Source organism: Barbatula barbatula (assembly GCF_947034865.1).
Source record: "Barbatula barbatula genome assembly, chromosome: 8".
NCBI classification, from domain to species: Eukaryota; Metazoa; Chordata; class Actinopteri; order Cypriniformes; family Nemacheilidae; genus Barbatula; species Barbatula barbatula.
The window spans coordinates 3586558-3606826 of record NC_136771.1 but is presented as its reverse complement, the minus strand read 5'-3'; the positions used below and the strand labels follow the sequence as shown (position 1 = coordinate 3606826).

The 20269-nt window shown below is 37.4% G+C and overlaps 2 protein-coding genes across 2 annotated transcripts; one reads left to right on the top strand and one right to left on the bottom strand.

The window, feature by feature from the left end:
* The first annotated feature begins 2010 nt into the window (after positions 1 to 2010).
* Positions 2011 to 8176, top strand: LOC306897501 (B-cell receptor CD22-like). Its single transcript, XM_079462306.1, has 14 exons — positions 2011 to 2102; positions 2406 to 2462; positions 2688 to 3014; positions 3093 to 3323; positions 3440 to 3784; positions 4839 to 5087; positions 5221 to 5562; positions 5724 to 5972; positions 6259 to 6516; positions 6678 to 6941; positions 7008 to 7101; positions 7191 to 7236; positions 7468 to 7688; positions 7805 to 8176. The coding sequence occupies exons 2-14, from the start codon at positions 2414 to 2416 to the stop codon at positions 7833 to 7835; spliced, it is 2706 nt and encodes a 901-aa protein (XP_079318432.1). The 5' UTR covers positions 2011 to 2102; positions 2406 to 2413; the 3' UTR covers positions 7836 to 8176.
* Positions 8177 to 10275: 2099 nt separating this feature from the next.
* Positions 10276 to 20162, bottom strand: LOC306897303 (polymeric immunoglobulin receptor-like). Its single transcript, XM_079461924.1, has 8 exons — positions 20022 to 20162; positions 18575 to 18886; positions 15182 to 15493; positions 14945 to 15088; positions 11507 to 11563; positions 11321 to 11422; positions 11185 to 11234; positions 10276 to 11111 (listed from the first exon to the last, which is right to left on the bottom strand). Exons 1-8 carry the CDS (start codon positions 20062 to 20064, stop codon positions 10965 to 10967), a joined length of 1167 nt encoding a protein of 388 aa, XP_079318050.1. The 5' UTR covers positions 20065 to 20162; the 3' UTR covers positions 10276 to 10964.
* Positions 20163 to 20269: the final 107 nt, after the last annotated feature.

Sequence of the window (20269 nt, the reverse complement as noted above, 5' to 3'; positions counted from 1 at the left end):
ATGTCAACAGCCGGAGGTGACTGACTCAACAGAGAAACAGAACAGAAACTTGTTAAACTCTTGATTTTGTCGCATCCCTTTGATAAAATTAAAACCTATTGATTGAATATCACAGACGTATAATGTTTTTATACAAAGTTTATAATCCACACCCTGGCAGATTGCATTTTTTATTTGATCTTTTGCATTCATACTTTAATGTTTATTTTAAAATTCATTTCACATATTTTGTCGGATTTAGCAGTTTAAACAAAACATTGAGTACACATATAGTCTACATTCACTTGCTCAAGTGCTTTCGGGTGTTTCAGACGGATTAATAGCTTGTGTTTGTCAACGAGCTTTTAGTCTTCCTCTAAATGTTTATTTTAATACAGTGTGATGTTATTGTAAAAAAACTAAACACATTATAATAATTCAACCTTAGAGTGTTGAGCTGGAGGTGGTAAATATCCTAAATCTGTGTCGTCTAGAACAGTGGTTCTCAAATGGGGTGCGCGTACCCCCAGGGGTACTTTGGGGTACTGCAAGGGGGTACGAGAGAAACTGACATTTTGGAATAAATTATGAAAATCAATAAATTATGATAATTTTATTTTTATGTTAAATTACGACTACACAAAGATGCATTAAAAATAAATTCAATTTTGCATTAAAAATAAAATCAATTTGAAACGCATTTGAGACCCGGAAGCAAAATGTCGTTGTCTGGTTTAGGGGTACTTGGCTTGATAAAAAATCATAAAAAGGGGTACTTGAACCAAAAAGGTTTGAGAACCACTGGTCTAGAACATCAGCTTGAGCTTCAGTCATCATTTTACTCTTTCTCTTATTCCATAAGGCTTGTGCATTTTTAAGTCATATGTTTCTTAGTTTAAATATCTTAATCCTTCCATTTGAAAACTCAATTTATCTTTTGCAATATCTTATTAATGAAAGTTCAGTGAGTGCACTGATGCTGATGTTGTCTGTGTTGAGTGGAGAATGGATGTTGTGATTTGTTTTGTCCACTAGAGGGCTGATGGTCGTATTTCAGAGATCAACCATCAACACACATCTTAAAGGAACAGTTCACCCAAAAATCAAACCTGTTGTCGTCATTGCAGCATCGTATCTGGCTGCTAACGTGTTCCTGTGTTTCTTTTAATGTGGAAATTCACCGCTTATGGTTTTAATGGCTCATACTGTTTGGATATTCGGATAATTGTAATCATGATGGTTCTGCTGAATCACTCTGAGCTTCCTTTGTCGGAATTACATAATTCATTCATCGATTTCACACGATTTAATTCACTTTAGTTTAACATTTTTCCCTGCAGTTTAAAAGAAGTTATAATTTACATGATTAAATTGAGTAATTCCAACAAAGCTTTTCTTTCAGTGATGATGTCAGTTTAAATGAGCAGAAGTGCATTGGAGACCCATCATATAGAGATCATCCAAACGACACTTTCTTAGTGAGACAGATCAGTCAAGATGAATGAACATGAAGGGACGGTTTTGGTTTAATCGGGATTAACTGCAGATATGGCTGTCTGACTTGACCTATTATTTTGTCCTGAGGCGTGTGGGGTCTCTTCGGGCCTCCAAACCCTCACACAGGATTATTCAAATTTACCAACTGAAGCTGCACACCACGGTTTTCTTTTCATAGACATCCCGGAATCTTAAAACCCAAAGAGAGAAATGAGCACTGGTGCAAAGCTCTTAACACACAAAATATTTTTAAAAGTGGAAGTGAAACTGACATCTACAAACATCACATTAGATGCTTCACATCTGAAGCTCCTGCTGTCCAGATCTTCTCACTGTTGCTCCTCAATGTTTTTTGCAATATTCTCATATAAAGCTTTGACGTGATGTCCGTTCTTATGTGATGTTCAATCCCAAAACATTACATTATTTATCCACTTGGTTTCTTGAGTTCCGCAAATTTTCTTGAGATGAAGGACACAAACGCTCAGAAAGAGGAAGTACATATTCATTAAGCGTTAAAGAGTACATATAAGTGTGAAAACCACCAACAATCTGTCAGTTAGAAACGGCGGCTCATCTAAATCATTTCTTATTCGTGCATTGACAGAGACGCTCATCATAGCATGGTAAGATCATTTTTACATTGCTTTAAGAGTGAATCTATCTGAGCTGTAACAGAGTGAACATTTGTTAAATCAATTTAAAATTAAAATTTTAAAATAAACTTGTGGAACTCAATAAAAACTCAATTGCGATTAATGTTTTTGTGATCATGACGGAAGTTGTTAAAGATAAAAATCATCCTCAATACACATCAGTGTGTGAATGAGCAGTGAATTAAAACATACTAAATGAAATGATGCAGAAATGAGTGTTTGTGATGTTCATATGTTCATCTCATGTCATATCTGTATGTTCTATGATTGTAGTGGTTGCTATGGCGACGTGTTTCACGATATCTCTGATGTTTCTGCTCATGACTGCTGGTAAGTGCAGATCACACTTCAGTCTTCACACTTCACGCTGACTCTTCATACTTTCTGACTCTCAAAAGAGCTCATGCACCATGCACTTCACTTTTATTGTCTTATAATATGAACTCTTTTTTAAAAATAAAATAATATTTTTTAAATTAAAATAAAAAACAAAAAGATGATATGCCAAGACTTGTGAACACAATGTTTAATAATTTCTTCATTTGTGTGTTTCAGATGTTGATGGTCAGCAGGATTGGGATGTGAATTACAATCCTTCATATGTTTGTGCATTAAGAGGCTCGACAGTTAGAATGTCCTGTACTTATCCTTATAGTTGGATCAAATCAGTTTACTGGACCAAAACAGTCGCAGTGTCACCAAACCTGTGTTCTGACTCAAATTACAGAGAAAATGTTCAGTGTCACAGTTACTATTCCAAGACTTACAATATCACTTTGACACATGTGATAGAAGCTGATAAAGGCGTTTACTACTGCAGATTTATAAATGGATACGGTGGAGAATGGAGCGGGACTCCTGGTGTTCAGCTTGATGTCACAGGTAGATCTACAGAATCATATTAACAGTCTGTATTGTGATGATGATCAAACAGAGAGTTTATTGTTGTTTTGCTGTCAGACCTCCAGGTGGAGACACAACAGAGAGTGAAAGAGGGAGATTCAGTCACTCTTACATGTAAAACCACCTGCAGTCTGACTGAAGAAACAACATTCATCTGGTACAGAAATGGGCAAAAATTAACTGAAGGAAGACTGAACTCAGTCCGTCGTCATGATTCAGGACTCTATAGATGTGCTTTGAGAGGATATGAACAACTGTCCTCCGCTGGTGTTTATCTCAGTGTTGAATGTGAGTAAACACTGATTCAACAAACAGAAATCTTTGGTGGCAAAAGATGCAAAATTAAAGGTTAATGTGCTTGTGGCAAAAACATATTTAATTATTTAACAATTTCTGTGTTTCAGATGTTGATGGTCAGCAGGACTGGGGTGTGAATTACAATCCTTCATATGTTTGTGCATTAAGAGGCTCAACAGTGAGAATGTCCTGTACTTTAAAATATCCTCCTGACCATGTGGTCAATAAAACCTTCTGGACCAAAACTGTTGTACCTGATGCAGCATCACCTGATCTGTGTTTGAATCCAGAAGACAGAAGAGTTCGGTGTCACGGTGAAAATAAAGACCCTCACAGCATGACTCTGACAAATGTGACAGAAGCGGATAAACACATCTACTACTGCAGATCTACAACAATTGGATCTGATGAAGTATGGACCGGAGTTCCTGGAGTTCAGCTTGATGTCACAGGTATAATATTTACAGGCAAAACGCACGAGACATTATTACTTAGATGTGATTAATACATAGATCTGATGATATTGACCAAAACAATGTCATTATTATTAAAGTGTGATCCGCCCGCCTCTGTTTCTAAACAGACACAGTGGACATTTAAGTAGTTTAACAGACATGCCGTAAACAAAACCGTTACAGTTGTTTATCTTGAGACAAAACAATGACACTGATGTATTTTAAGTCAAGCAAGTTGTTTGCATGAATCACACAGAATAGTAAAAGAAAAAACAAAGATGAATTCGACTGATATCATAATAGATCTCGTTGAAGAACAACATTGCAATAGATATACTGTGATAATATTGTTTTTGGGAAATCTTTTGGTCATGATAATCGTGTAATGGAAATCTGGTTGAAAACCCAGTCTACAATGTGTTCTGGATTAAGATGATATCAAGAACTATTGTGAGAATAGCAGATGATTTTGTTTTCTGAGCTGTAGCATTTGCCCTTCGGCCGAAGGTTTTACAGATTATGCTTCTTGGGTTTATATATCAGTATCAGTGTGGATATCAGTGGCATTGTTTTGTCTTAAGATGCACACACCAGTAATGTTTTTGTAAGGCATGTTTGTATACTGAAATGTCCTAGTTTAACCACGGCCCAGTTTAATCTGATCCCAGTTAAGAATATAAAGATATCCTGACTCTTCTGTAATGTCAGTTTAATGGAGGCCATGTTTCTGAAGCTTCAAAAGCTCATAAAGATAAACCACATGACTCCAGCGGGTTCATAAATGTCCTCTGAAGCAAAACAATGGATTTGTTTATAGAAACTGACAAAGCTATGAAGAGCCAGGGTATTATTTATTAAACTTCTGTGTTCAGCATAAGAAAAGGTTGAATACGGCTGGGATGGCAGCGGTGTGAGTAAATAATGACAGATCATTTTGATTTTATTCTCCTGTTTGTATAATGTGCATTTGATACTATTTACACTGTCATATTAAAAACTGCAGCCTCATTATATTAAAGAGAGTTTGTCGTTGTTGTTGTTTTGCTGTCAGACCTCCAGGTGGAGACACAACAGAGAGTGAAAGAGGGAGATTCAGTCACTCTCACATGTAAAACCACCTGCAGTCTGACTGAAGAAACAACATTCATCTGGTACAGAAATGGGCAAGAATTGCCTGAACACAAAGTGAATGAGTTTCATCTGCAGTCAGTCCATCGTGATAATTCAGGAGTCTATAGATGTGCTGCTATAAGAGGACATGAGCGTCTGTCCTCTCCTGATGTTTATCTTAATGTTAAATGTGAGTAAACACTGATTCATTAACATTAGTTAATATTGCAAACTATTGGGTTCATTCTAAACTTACAATTTTTCAGAATTTGTACACTTGAGTGCAAATAAAAATGTTTTGTTGACATTTCCTACTGTTTCAGATGCTGATGATCTGCAGTATTGGGGTGTGATTTACAATCCTTCATATATTTGTGCATTAAGAGGCTCAACAGTGAGAATGTTCTGTACTTTAAAATATCCTTCTGACCATGTGGTCTATAACAACATCTGGACCAAAGCTTTTTACACTGCTAAAGATGCAGCTGACCTGTGTTTGAAACCAACAGACAAAAATCGTGTGTGTCCAAGAGGAATTATAGACACTCACAGCATAACTTTGACAAATGTGACAGAAGTTGAAAAAAACATCTACTACTGCAGATTTACAACAAACAAACAAGAGAAATGGACAGGAGTTCCTGGAGTTCAGCTTGATGTCACAGGTGGATCTACTGAATCTTATTAACACAGAGAACATGAAACATTATATTATGTAACTCTGATCTGATATAAATTCATAAAGTCATGTTGTGATGATATAGATATATTTTATTCTGTATATGATGATATTCATACAGAGAGTTTGTTGTTGTTTTGCTGTCAGACCTCCAGGTGGGGACACAACAGAGGGTGAAAGAGGGAGATTCAGTCACTCTTACATGTAAAACCACCTGCAGTCTGACTAAAGAAAAAACATTCATCTGGTACAGAAACACACAGATATTACCTGAACATACAGTGAACAAGATTCACCTGCAGTCAGTGAGTCGTGATGATTCAGGAGTCTATAGATGTGCTGCTGGAAGAGGATCTGAACATCTGTCCTCTCCTGATTTTAATCTCAGCGTAGAATGTGAGTAATTCATTACAACACATGAAAATATTTTTATTTCTGAGTTCTGTTTCAATTCAAACATATCATACAGAACCAATTTACAACGCTTATGACTAAATATTGATGATGTAACAAACATGGCTGTTTAATAATCCACTCTGTGAATATAAATGTTTCATTTTGGCAATTTTATATCAGATTGTTTCACCGTGCAACAGCACAGAAATATATTTTATTTATATAGAACAATTCTCTATTGACTTCTATTTACACAATCAATAAAATAAAATTAATTATCTGTTAGATGCACCAAGGAACGTCTCAGTGTCCATCAGACCTTCTGGTGTAATAGTGGAGGGAGATTCAGTGACTCTGACCTGCAGAAGTGAATCAAATCCACCTGTTCACGCCTACAGCTGGTTTAAAGAAGAAACATCTGTAGGATCTGGAAACGTCTACATCATCTCAAACATCACATCAGATCACAGTGGACAATACAAGTGCAAGACCAAAAATCAACATGGAGAGAAATTTTCAGAAGCTGTGATGCTGAATGTGATGTGTAAGCGACAATTATTTTTATTAAATCCTGTAAATGTGTTCATTTTGCGCATTTTGTTACTAGAACCAGATCTTCCATACCAAATCCTCTAAATACCAATAAGATTAAATGAAAAAATATCATGTTTCATTTGTTTTCTTTTTCCTTTTTGTCTGTGTTAGATGCACCAAGGAACGTCACAGCATCCATCAGTTCATCTGGTGTAATAGTGGAGGGTGATTCAGTGAATCTGACCTGCAGCAGTGAATCAAATCCACCTGTTCACATCTACAGCTGGTTTAAAGAGAATCAAACATCATCTGTTGGATCTGGACAGACGTTCAGCCTCAGTGACATTAGTTCACGTCTCAGTGGATGGTTTTACTGTATTGCTCAGAATAAACACGGATCTCAGAGATCAGCTTCTGTATCACTCACTGTTAAAGGTATTTACATTCACGATAAAGACTGTCATTTACTATGATTAGATCTTCATCAACATGTTGTTTTAGGGGTTCAGAGTTCTGCTGTAGTTTCTGGGATTGTAGCAGGATGTGGGGGACTGTTCTTCGTCATCATCTTCATCTTCATCATCCTGTTTATAAGGTAACTAATGTGAAACTTAAATGAAAGTGTCTGTTCCTCCTATAGCAATCATGTCTTTTCATAAGTTTATAATTGTATTTGTTTTTCAGGAAAAAATTTAAAGATGGTGAATCTGACCGTAACAGTCAAAATCAGGTAAGCCAGCTTTTACACACAAGAATTACAGTGTGTTTGTTTCCTCACGTGACTCATTTGATTTCAATGTCGAGTTTAACACAGTTCTGAACTTTTGAAGTTAAAGTCTGTCTATCACTTATACGCTGTTTACTTGAAATCTATCAGATGCAAGATCTAATAATTCAAATAATACATTGATGAAAATGTTCTCATTCACGTTGTGATTGTTTTATTTGTTCAACACTTCAGGTCAATCCCTTTAGTGGATCAGCAGGAGCAGCTTCAGCCAATGATGTTCCACTTTATTCACTAGTATATGGCAATCAGACAGAAGCCTCAGAGTCTGATGATGCTGGTGATGTTCAATATGCCAGTGTCAAATACATCAGAAACAAAGAGATCACTGAAAAGGAACAGGAGGAGTGTCAGTATATGAACTTTAAATTGAATCCTACATCTGATCGTGACAGGTAAGAAACATTGAAACGTTCTTCACAGCTCGCGTGTGTGTTAAACACTGGAATGAACGATTATCAATTCCAAAAAATAAAATCTCATTAATGTATTCTTGGTTTATTTTCCCCAGTTCACCTGTGATCTACAGTTCAATTAAATGATCAACATGTCATCAGTCTCAAACATGCGAGCAATAACAAGACTCGCTATCAACAGAACCATTTAAAACTCCGAAACCTCTTTATTTTAACAAGATCTTAATTTACATTTACATTAAAGACTCTCCGTATTGTTCTTTTGTGTAGCTCATTATAATCCATACGTCCCTTTTGCAGTTTCAACGTAATTGTTATTATTTAAATTGCATTTCAACAGATCCGTGTTTGTCAAAGAGCTTTTTGTGTTTCTGCTGCAATGTCAATGTGCGGCATTTTCGTTTAATACAGTGTGAACATATTACCAAATAAATCAAATCTGAACACGGAGCTTTGTTCTGTAGTCAAACTCTGTGTCTGTTTAATTCAAGCCTCGAACCAACTGTAAAACAGGAGTGAAGTGGTTTGTACACTGAACAAAATTATAAATGCAACACTTGTTTTTGTCCCCAAGACTTTTTCTATGAACACAAAAGGCCTATATCTCTCAAATATTATTCCTGTGTTAGTGAGCACTTGCGGCGAGATAATCCCTCCACCTCACAGGTGTGTCATATCAAGATGCTGATAAGACAGCATGATTATTGCACAGGTGTGCCTTAGGCTGGCCACAATTAAAAACCACTCTAAAATGTGCAGTTTTACTGTATTGGGGGTCCGGGGGGCTCAGAAAACCAGTAAGTATCGCATAGAGTTGATCAGGTTGTAGATTGTGGCCTGTGGAATGTTGGTCCGCTCCTCTTCAATGGCTTTGCGCTTAAAGTTGCTGGATATTGGCAGGAACTTCCTGTCGTATCCGCCGATCCAGAGCATCCCAAACATGCTCAATGGGTGACATGTCCGGTGTATGCTGGCCATGCAAGAACTGGGATGTTTTCAGCTTCCAGCAATTGTGTACAGATCCTTTCAACAAGGGCCGAGCATTATCATGCTGAACCATGAGTTGATGCTCGTGGATGAATAGCACAACAATGGGCAACAATGGGTAAAGATGCTGGGCGGAGGTCCTGGGCTGGTCTGGATACACGTGGTCTGCGGTTGTGAGGCCGGTTGAATGTACTGCCAAATTGTGAAATGCCTTTAGAGACGGCTTATGGTTGAGAAACGCACATCCAATTCAAAGGCAACAGCTCTTGTGGACGTTCCTGCAGTCGGCATGCCAATTACACTCTCCCTCAACGTGCAACATCTGTGGCCTTGTGCTGTGTGATAAAACTGCACATTTTACTGTGGCCTTTTATTGTGGCCAGCCTAAGGCACACCTGTGCATCATTTTGAGTTCAGCTCAAAATCTCAGATCGGGCCTTTCTGATGTTGTTTGTGAACCAGTAACAGACACACTCTTTGAGGTTGACATGTCAAAGTGTATTATTCATTCCCAATGCTGCATATCTAACTCAGATTAACTGCACCATGTTCCTCTAGGGGGTGCTGTATCGCAGCCTCTTTGGACCGCTTCCAGAGCTCTTCTCAGTTTTTCCATTTCGATCGCTTTTGTTGTGTTACACTGTTGTGAATAAAACCAACAACAACATGTTCGTCTAGGAACCGGTAACAACACACAACCTTTGGAACTGGGCGAGAAGAGCCTGTTTATTGGTAATAAATAAACCTATTTGTTGGCATTACGATATCATGCCTTCAAAAGAACATCAAACAAGGTTGTTCTGTGAACCCGTAGCAGGACATGCTCTTTGAAGCTGACATATCCATAGTGTGCAATGTAAAATTTAAATTTTTCATTAATTTAAGTTAGTGTTCACATTTGAATAGCATGTGATGTGTTGTGTGCAAATTCAGCCAATATCTTGTTGTTCTATGAACTAGTAACAGGACGGGACAGACCTTTTGAAGTGGAGATGAAATCCTGGATGTTTAAAGAATTTATATGTTAACAGGTTAGAATACATACGAGAGTAAAGGTACATGGAAATATTGTCCCATGAAGAAGTAAAAAGACACACCCTTTGAGGTTGATGTGTTCATATTTCTGACATAGTCGAAACAACTGCACGTTGTTCCTCTAGGGGGCAGTGTAGGGCAAACTCTTTGCACAGCCTCCCAAGGTGTTTCCTCAAAAGTCTTTTTGTCTTATAACTACATCAATTATTCCAGCATTGAAATGTTCTTCTAGGAGCAAGTATTAACACACAGCTATTGAAATATAGATGGAATAGTGTATTTATAGGAAATGAATTGATGTCCTGGTTTCCATTTCAATGTCACGTGCTGTCTCGTAGTTCTGTGAACTAAGCCAACATTTCAATGTTCATCTATGAACCAGTAACAAGACACTTCAAAGCTGAGATATAATACTGTATGTTTTAAAAAGCAATACGTTTTGCGTGTTTCCTTATTTACATATGACATTAAAAGAGACCTGAACATGAACAAGTACCAAGACACACCCCTTGACATTTACATATCAACCTGTGTTCATATCAAGTTATTTTATTAACATTTCCAAATATCAAACTTTCCAAAACCACCTCAATATATTCCTCTGGGAATCTTTACAAGCTTTTTCTTAATTGTTTCATTTTGATAACTTTTGTTGTGTTACACTTTTGTGAATAAAACCAACATTAAAAGATAATTTTGATATAGTTTAGAAAATCTAAATCTGTCTACAGTGACTGATGGTATGTTTGGTTCGACACAAACGCTTAACCAGTATGAATCTGCATGCACTTTGTTGTTTGTTATCCGTTTGCAGGAGAACATGCCAAAAGAGTTTCACATTGTCTTTTTACTCAATAGTGTGTGTTTATTAGGATATTTGATATTTTGTGACCGAATAACAGTTGGCGAACAAACAAAAGTGTGCTTTGCCAAACTTCACATTGTCATTAATAACTATACTGTTCATATATAAACTGTACACATTTATGTTCAGTATGCGTATAGTGCTCGTCTTCCATTGTCTCTTTTAACAGAACTGAGCCAATATTGCATAACCTAATTCAGTCATTGAATATTCAACAACATACAAGCAAAACTACACACTGGTATATGATTGTGTAACCTTTAGTTTACATGTAATGTAGAACATTGTTTTGGGTCCTGTCGTGTAGTTGAACCTGAATTTTAAGTTAGTGAGCTGCTGTACACATTTCTGTAGACTCAAAGACTGGTTTAGATTCCATCTGCCTGGCTGGTGTTGACTAATAGATTCTGGTAGATCGGATCCTCTGTGCTTTTAAAGTCTTTAGTCTGATGGTTTGGTGTCTGTGTGGTAGCGTTGGAACTCTCATCGAGATCGTTTTCGTAAACAGTGTTCCTCTGAATGAAAGATATTTAACAATCTGATCAAATGTTTATAATGTTGGAGCACAAATCTAGTTACGTCACTCACCTCATCACTATTGTACTCATTGTCAATATGCGTGGACGTTGAAACGCATCCTAAAATGAGGCAAAGAAAGAGTATTTATACGTGGTAATAGTGTTTAATTTTAGTATTTGATGGTAGATTTGTTGTGTGTACACACCTGCTGATCCCTGGAGTCTCTTTTTGTACCAACAAACACAGACCAGTCCAACTGCAAGTACAACCAGTCCCACCACCGCATAGATGACAGAATATACAGGGACTAGAAAGGATGGACAGAAAGTTTTTCATTCAATGACAATTTGATCTTTTATCGAAGATCATAAATCTGTCACAGAACGCTCACCTGCTTTTGTGTCTTTGTCAGTAAAAGCATCAGGTGAACTTGATGTTTTGACAAGACCTGGGAAAGGGAGAAACGACATCCGTTAAGATACATAGAACTTAGAAATGTGCAAAACTATATTTTGACTTGATGGGTGACAGGTTTGTTTAGGGTCATGTGTACCACACAGTGACCAAAAGGCGGGCGCTGTTGTCTTTTAAAACCTTTATAAAAGATCATTTGTATACTGCACTGGCAATTGTGAATTGACAATTAAAACTATTTAGAATAACAGAACGGACTCATATAGAAATGCAAATGTAAACCTTCGCAACCTGCTTTGTATTGCTTAAATGTAAGTAGTACGTTAACATTTAACATTTTATGTCTTTTGTTGACAAATAAACATGTTTTTCAGCACATAAAACATGGCGAAAGAGTAAATACTGTTCAGTTACATATACTGCCGACATTGAGAATGCAAAAAGTGTGTTGATCTGCTAAACTTGTAAAATACCTGTTTTCAGTTGTGTTAATGTGGTCTCACTGGATGAGGATATGGGTACTAAATCTGTTTGTGTGGTCAGATCTTGCATTGAAACTGTGTGCGTTTCAGATTTATCTTCATATACTCTCAGGTTGATTTTATGATGTGTGTCTGCACCAACTCTGTCCACTCCACACCAGTAAATCCCAGAGTCTGACTCCTGTAGGTCAGTGATGGTCACTATGAACATTCCGCTCATAAGATCCTTCAATGTGAATCTTCCATCATACGGCCGGTCAGATGATACTAGAACATCTGTGTCTTTACACGGGTCTCTGCAGAAATACTTTTTGTTGATATTTGCAAACATATGATTGCAAGAAATGATGACGTCTTGTCCCGTACCTCCATCGATGAAGAACTCAGTAGCAGACGTCATGATTTCTGTAAGATGAATGAAAAGTTGTCTATTTTGTTGACTCCTTTATATATTTTAAACAACTGTATGATTTGAAACATTCGCTGGTTGTATTGTAGGAGAAAAGGCTATTATTTCAGTATTTTATTACATCATTATTTACCCAATTTTGTCACAACCATTTTCTTAGAAGTAGGATTTTGTGTTTTCGGCTCTCTTAATAATAGTTAAGAAAAGTTAAATGTGAAAAATGACATACGTCTCTCATCATGCCGAGCAAACAGAATGGTTCACACAGACATAATAAACTGACCTGACAGAAATATCCAGAACGAGAGAACGCAGAAGAACCTCATTTTAAGCTGTGAATTTAAGTCGAGTCTCCTGTATTGATCGGTGAGGATGGGCTCTTGTAAACTGAAAGGGTTCAATAGTAACACTTGTTTGTGTCCTGTGTACTCTCACATCTAAGCTAGTTTCTAGACACCCACTATTAGACCAGCGCTTCCTCTTCCATACTTTAGATTTAAAGAGCTGTTCTCCTTTTAATCATCACATTTGTTTTTTTGTGTGTGTCTGAATTTTCTAAGGAATTGAGTGTCTAATCTGAAACCACAGATATGATAGATGTACAATACTCAGAATTTCACACATGAGTGGCTATAGGAATAAACTCAATTTAAATAATAATATATAGTAATGAACTTGCAACAAGCTGTGCAAATTGAGGTATCGTATATGTCCATGTAGAGAGTACGAAGCAAGTCATTTAATAATCTTATGTTTGAAAACCTCTAAGTTTGAGCAAGTGATGCTTCACTATTGAATAGTTTGCTACCTGTAACTGAAGGTGAGAGAAAAATTCTACAGATTCTTGCCGTATATGTTTCTAAATGTATTTTAGGAGTCAGTAAGTTATGTATAATATTATTGCATGAAATATTTTAATGGCTTGAAGATTTACCTTTACATTTATTAACATTCTGCATTTGGCAGACACATGGGCTTTAAATACAGTTCAAGGTACATTTTATGTTGCTGATGCAATGCTATACAAGTTGAACTACAGGAACAGTCTAAAATGTACTTGTTGAAGTACATGGTGTTTTTAGTGTAGTTATATTTTCAAGCATACAAGAAAATACTTCAAACCAGATCGTAAAATACTACAAAAGTACAAAAATGCGACGATAGCAAACATTCAGTGTGAACAGAATACAGTTAATGAGAAACTACATTTACAAAATACAAAAATGACAGAAACCAATGACACAATACAGTGCCCCATATGGTTGTTTAAGGGAATTTCACATTTTTTATACATACTGTATATGAAAGTATTTATAATTTGTTTAAAAATACATTTTTCATGTGATGTCAATGAAGAAAATGTGCAATGCGTCACATTTTAGATCTCTCTGCTATGATCTTAATGCTCGGATCCATCGATGGCTTTTCACTGGCCCGGCTTGAGCTCTACGTTCTCATAGACCAAATACGATTGACTCCTTGGCTCAGATTTCATCTGTTTGCTGTCCGATGTGTCTTGAACATAATTTTCATAAACATCATCAGCCTGAATAAACAAAACAGAATCATGTTCATGTGAAAGAGCTCTGTTTGGATGAGGATGGGTTATTCTTCATTATTGTTTGAGCATGTTTCAGGGGGAAGTCAGTGAATGACTCTCAGACACAGTGCCATAACTCACCGCTTCAGCTGTACCTTCATTGTGGTCGACTGGTGTCACTGACCCAAGGCCTAGAATGGTGTGAAAGCAAATAACCAGGCATAAAAAACAACGGCTTGATATTTTAAGTTTTGGTTATTATTTGGCCTTTAGCATGATGTTGTGTATTTTTATACCCTCTGTTTTCTTGACTATTCTCCCGTTCTGACAAACAGCAACCAGCCCACATACAAGTATGACGACTGCGGTCAGACCACCAACAGCATACAGCGAGATGCTTACAAGTCCTTGGTTAAAAATAGATTTGAGTTATTATAAAGAAATACTTAAACGATGAAGAAAGCCAAGATGTGAAACGCCATTCAAACCAGTTTTGGAGCCAAATGACTGGAAACAAGAAACGACAGCTTTATTACAGACAGATCTGTTAGAATCAAGCAATGCAACTTGTTTAGCAGTTAAACATAAATGAAACGTTGGAGCCGATAGCCTTGCGGTAACGTGCTCCGACATATAGCGCTGTTGAGGTCCAGGTGACCCGAGTCGAGTCCTGGCTCGAGGTCCTTTCCCGACCCCACCCCCTCTCTCTCGCCCACTTCACTTCCTGTCCTCTCTAAAACAACAGCTGTCTAAACTAAAGGCAAAAACGCCCCAAAAATATAATCGTAAAAAAAACAAAAACATAAATGAAACGTGTGTGTGAATTAGCATAATTTTTTTGGCATTAGTAAAAGATTGATGTTCATTGTAAACCAACTTTGTGTTTTGCACAGTTTCTGTAGCAAAGATCATCAAACTATTAAAATCAGGTTTGAACCATGAATCGCATGTTTTAGATAAAGAGTCTGGAAACACGGTTGTTACCTGTCACTGTTGGTGAGCGTGTGGTGTATTCAAGAGTTGGAAACGTGGACGTTATGCTTGATGTGGCAGTCGGAGATTCTGGTTGTGGTGTTGATGTAGGGAGCGGTTGCGTTGTGTCTGATCTGGTGGTAGTAGGTGTAATGCCTTTGTGTGGGAGTAAAAAAAACAGTAAAAAACAATAATATGATAACAGAGTGATGCTTTACATTTACAGTTAAAGCAACAGTTTTATTTTACCTTTAGAAACATTCAGAAAGACCTCATGATACGTATCTGCACCAACTCTATCCACCCCACAATAGTAAATCCCAGAGTCTGACTCCTGTAGATCAGTGATGGTGACTGTGAACAACCCGTTTCCTAAATCCTTCAGACGGAATCTCTTGTTAGATGACCGATCGGATGATACTAGAACATCATTGTCTTCGCATGGATCTCTGCAGAAATACTTTCTGTTGGTTGAAGCAATGCTGTGTTGGCACGAAACTCTGGTGCTTTTTCCGCTGTATCCATGTGCCTCAATCTTATCTGTAAATGAAAATCTAATTTCTGGTGTAGATAAAAAAAAAGCATAAAGTGAGATCTTTCTGTCCTGCACATTGTTTGAGCACAATGCAAAATATGCATACGATACAAAGAGTGGATATAATAAAGTAAAAGCACTCAACAACAAGAACAGGGAAAAATGTTTGTAAGGTCCGTCTCTGAATGATGTGAGCTGTGTGTTTTAGTGTGTAGCTTTCCTGTAGCTCAGTGGTTAGAGCATGGGCATAAGCAATGCCAAGGTCGTGGGTTTGATCCCAGGATCTTAGCTACAAGTGTATAGTATAATGCAATTTAATTTGTTTTGGAAATGTAAATGTGCACAAAGTCAGACACTGATGAACACTTCCTGTCTTTCGCACCTTGTATGTGCATGTTCAGCAAAGAGACTAAAGTACATTATATTGTGCGTTTACTTCGCAACTGAATTTACATCAGACACTGAGCAAGCAGTCGGATTGCACTCTTAAAAACACAGAGAACTCACCGTTCAGAAAGATCCAGAGGCACACGACGCAACTGATCTTCATTTTGAGTTTCCAACCACTTTGTTTGTTGAGGCCTTACAAAGAATGTACTCTTCTGTAAACAACGCGGAAGTCTATCACCCTTATTTAGAAACTCCACAAACTCCTCCTTTCTTAACTCAGTGTCTTTAATGGTGTGAAAAAGAGCTGGCACATGCATGCGTACACACATTAGAGATCAAAGAAACAGTGCTGGTGTTAAAATGTAGGCCTGTTAAAGTTGCGAAATGAGGTTAAAGTTAATAAAGCGATAGTTCACCCTATACATGTTGTTGTTTATTTACTCACCCTCAGTTCTAAACGGGGTCCAGATTTCTAAGTGCTTAGGTGTCTGGACCCCATTTACAACCATTATAAGGTGGATTTACCTACAAATTTCAAGAATAAATGTCACCTACAGGAGGGATGAGGGATGAGGGAGAGTAAATAAACAACAAATTTGAGTTCAAGGGTGAACCATGGCTTGGATACCGAATTGTTGACATCTTGTTCTACTCAAAAATGTCCACAAGAGGGTCCACTGTGCTTTATTCCCTCATTACAATGCTGTTCAGGAAATCATAACAGAGTGATTTATCTCTCTCTCTCTCACCTCTGTGGTTCATGTGGTCCCTCGTTCAGCATCAGCCGCAGGTGAACCTGTTATATCAGAAGCACACAATTACATATTTAACCTCCTGCATTTACAAAAGACTGAATGTGTTTTGCACTTACCACTGGAACTGTGTGGCTTTCTCTTTTTCTTTTTATACACACAGAGAATGGCTCCAAATATAACCAGCATCACAGTCAGACTCACAGTGCACACCAGAAGACCTGAACACATGTAAAGAGAGCAGATGTGATTGATGACACGAGTCTCAGGTGATGTGATCTTAACCATGTCGCTTTAGTGATGGACTTTAGTGATAGCATGAAATGATGACGTCTTTCCCATATATCCATGACTAGAAATCTCACCCACCATTAGTTTTTAATAAAATTAGGATGAGATGTTTGGATTAGATATTAGAATTGACGCTTGCAAACTTCACTATTGAATAAGTCTACTACCTGTCACTAAAGGTGAGAATATGATCCCTGGATCTTAATATATAAATATTGAATATTTTACTTTACATTTATTTGCATTAGGCAGACACTTGGGCTTTCAGTAAAGTGCATTCAAGGAACCTTTATTGGTACGTGTGTCTCTGGGTATTTGAACCAATGACCTTTACATTGCTAACGTTAAAAGTGTCTGCTAAATGAATAAATGAAAATGTAATGCAATTCTATACCAGTTGAGCTACAAGACACAATATGAATTGGTTGAAGAACGCAGTGTTTTTAAGTGTAGTAATACTTTCAAACATACAGGAAACTACTTTAAACCAAATCGCCGTCATCAGATACTACCAAAGTAGAAGACAGGTGCAGACCACAATTAACGGCATAAAAAGTGACAGAAACTGATGACAGGATACAGCGCCCCCTGTGGTTCTTTCAAGTATCTGAAATCGAATATATTTGTTTGAATAGACGTTTTCATTTAATGAAATGTCTTTGATGCGATGTCACTGTAGAAAATGTTCAAAGCATCACTGGTCATTTTAGATCTCCTTACTCTCATCTTGAGTCTCTGATCAAAGATTTCCATAGATGGCATCTGACCGGCCCGGCTTGAGCTCCACATTCTCATAGACTGAATGCGAAAAACTCTTTGGGACTTCAGGCTCCAACATCTTAGATTTCATCTGTTTGCTGTTCCCTGTGTCCTGAACATCATTATCATATAGGTTGGTAGCCTGAATAAGCAAAACGTCAATGTCAATGCTCTGTTTGGTAGAGGGGGGGCATCTATCAGTGGTGAATCTCAGACACACATAGTCATAACTCACCTCTTCAACTTTATCTTCATCGTGGTGGATCGGGATCACTGGCACAAGACCTGAGATAGTGTCAAAGGGAAGTATCAGGTATTAAAAGAAAACAATGGCTATTAAAATATGTGTCAGGGTGTTGTTGTGTGTTTTTATACCCTCTATATTCTTGACTAACTTCCTGTAGTGGTGAACACTAACCAGCCCACACACAAGTATGACAATTGCGATCAGACCACCAACAGAGTACAGCGAGATGTTTACAGACAACGAAGAGACTGAGAAAACAAAGAGGGTCGTTCACATTGAATATATTCTTGACCAACAGTCTTCCGCCAAAATGTTGATTTTAATCATTATTTGTCGGACAAAAATACTTAAATGTTAAGGAAAGACAAAATATTGAAGCCCATGGGTAAGTATCTACAGAGTAATCCACTACTTAATATTTGGTTACCTGTCACGGGAGGTACCTGTGTGGTGTGTTCAAGGCTTAAAGATCTGGACGTTCTGCTTAAGGTGGCAAATTGAGATTCTGGTTGTTGGGTTGATGTAGGAAGCGTTTGAGTTGTGGCTTCTTCAGCGGAAGTAGGTTTAACTTCTGTGTGCGGGTCTATGTTCGGAAGGAACCGTTTAATATGGAAATTGACAAGATGATGGGGTTTATTTACAGTGAATGGAAACACTTAGATTTTTACCTTTAGATACTCTCAGGTTGACTTTTTGATATGTGTCTACACCAACTCTGTCCACTCCACACCAGTAAATCCCAGAGTCTGACTCCTGTAGATCAGTGATGGTCACTATGACCTCATTCTTTCCAAGATACTTCAGACTGAATCTCCCTCTAGGTGATCGATCAGATGACACTAGGATATCTTTATCTTCGCATGGATCTCTGCAGAAATACTTTCTGTTGCTCCAAGCCCAGCTTTGATGACATGAAATGGTGACGTGTTTTCCGGTGTATCCATGCGTCTCAATTCCATTTGTAGAAGAACTTCTTATTTCTGTTAATAGAAAACATAGATAGAGTTCTTTCTTTCTCTCTCTCTCATCCTGTCCAGCCAAATGTGCATAAAAATATGTGTGAAAGATATTTCATGACAATAGCACAATGGGAAATGTGTTTAAGGTCTGTCTCTGAATGATACGAGCCGGGTGAACAAACTCAGACCCCGATGACCACTTCCTGTCTTTTGCACCATTTATGTGCATGCACTTTAGTGCTTACCGTTTCGTACAGATTTGAGGTCTGTTTTGTGGCTGTCGTTTCTGAACTTTAATAGCGACGAAATGTGAAAGGGTTATTCTCACAAAACTATTGAAACATCATGGCTGTAATGATTATTGTTATAATGATTATAATTATGACACATATAATAATGCAACAAAAAAAATCATAACAAATCGAGTTGTATTTTCTATCTTGGACAAAGCATGATTTTAACATATTTGGGCTATTTGATAACTGTTTTCTGAAATTCTCCTTACTTTACATTTTCCAATTTGTCTAAATCTGTTGGGTGTTGTAATTTAAACCGAGTGAAATTAAAATATTCTGAAATTTAAAAAATTGGATGTTCTACAAATGTTCTTAAATGATAAATAATGAGAAAAATATTCATGTATAATAAAAACAACTGTCCATGACTGATATAATCATCCTCCAGGACACTGTGTCTCCACCGGATGCAACCGGTGCGATGCGACACGACACATGGCTTGTTCTAATGGGATTGTCGCTCCGCATCCAGTGTTGACAAAATGTAAATGTAATGGGTTCTAATGCGTGCCACACAAACACAAAGATATTTTTATGAAGTTAGATTTGATCTGAAGAAACACATCTGCCAGTACCCTTCAAATTACTTTATATGTTTCTAGTTTAAAACTCAATATTCTCTCATCACGCTGTGTACACTGCTTTTTTCATGCTCATTACCGAGAGAAGCTAGTTTTCCGCATTTAAAAAGAATTACATGCACATAATTCAATGTCTTGTTATGTATGATTCAAAGAACTTGCTTAGGTATCATGGCTTTGCTTATTTTTAGCAAAACATGCTACGAGATTGGCAGTTTTAAATACAGTTACGGTAATGAGAATTTGTCTCTGCACTTTAAAAAAACGAATATTCCTGACCTGTCAGAAAGATCCATATACACATGACTGAACGGATCTCCATTACGGCTTTCCTGTGAGTTTGAATAAGAGGATATAGCAGATAATCTCACTCTGTAGTCTCAAACATTGTCTCTGATGGAGGTATCAAACTCATCAGAAGCCCCATAAACTCCTCCTCTTTATCTGTGTGAGCCTGCAGATGCATGCAGAGTACATACAGTAAAGATCAGGAAGTACATGACGAAAAAACAGTGCTCGTGTTATAT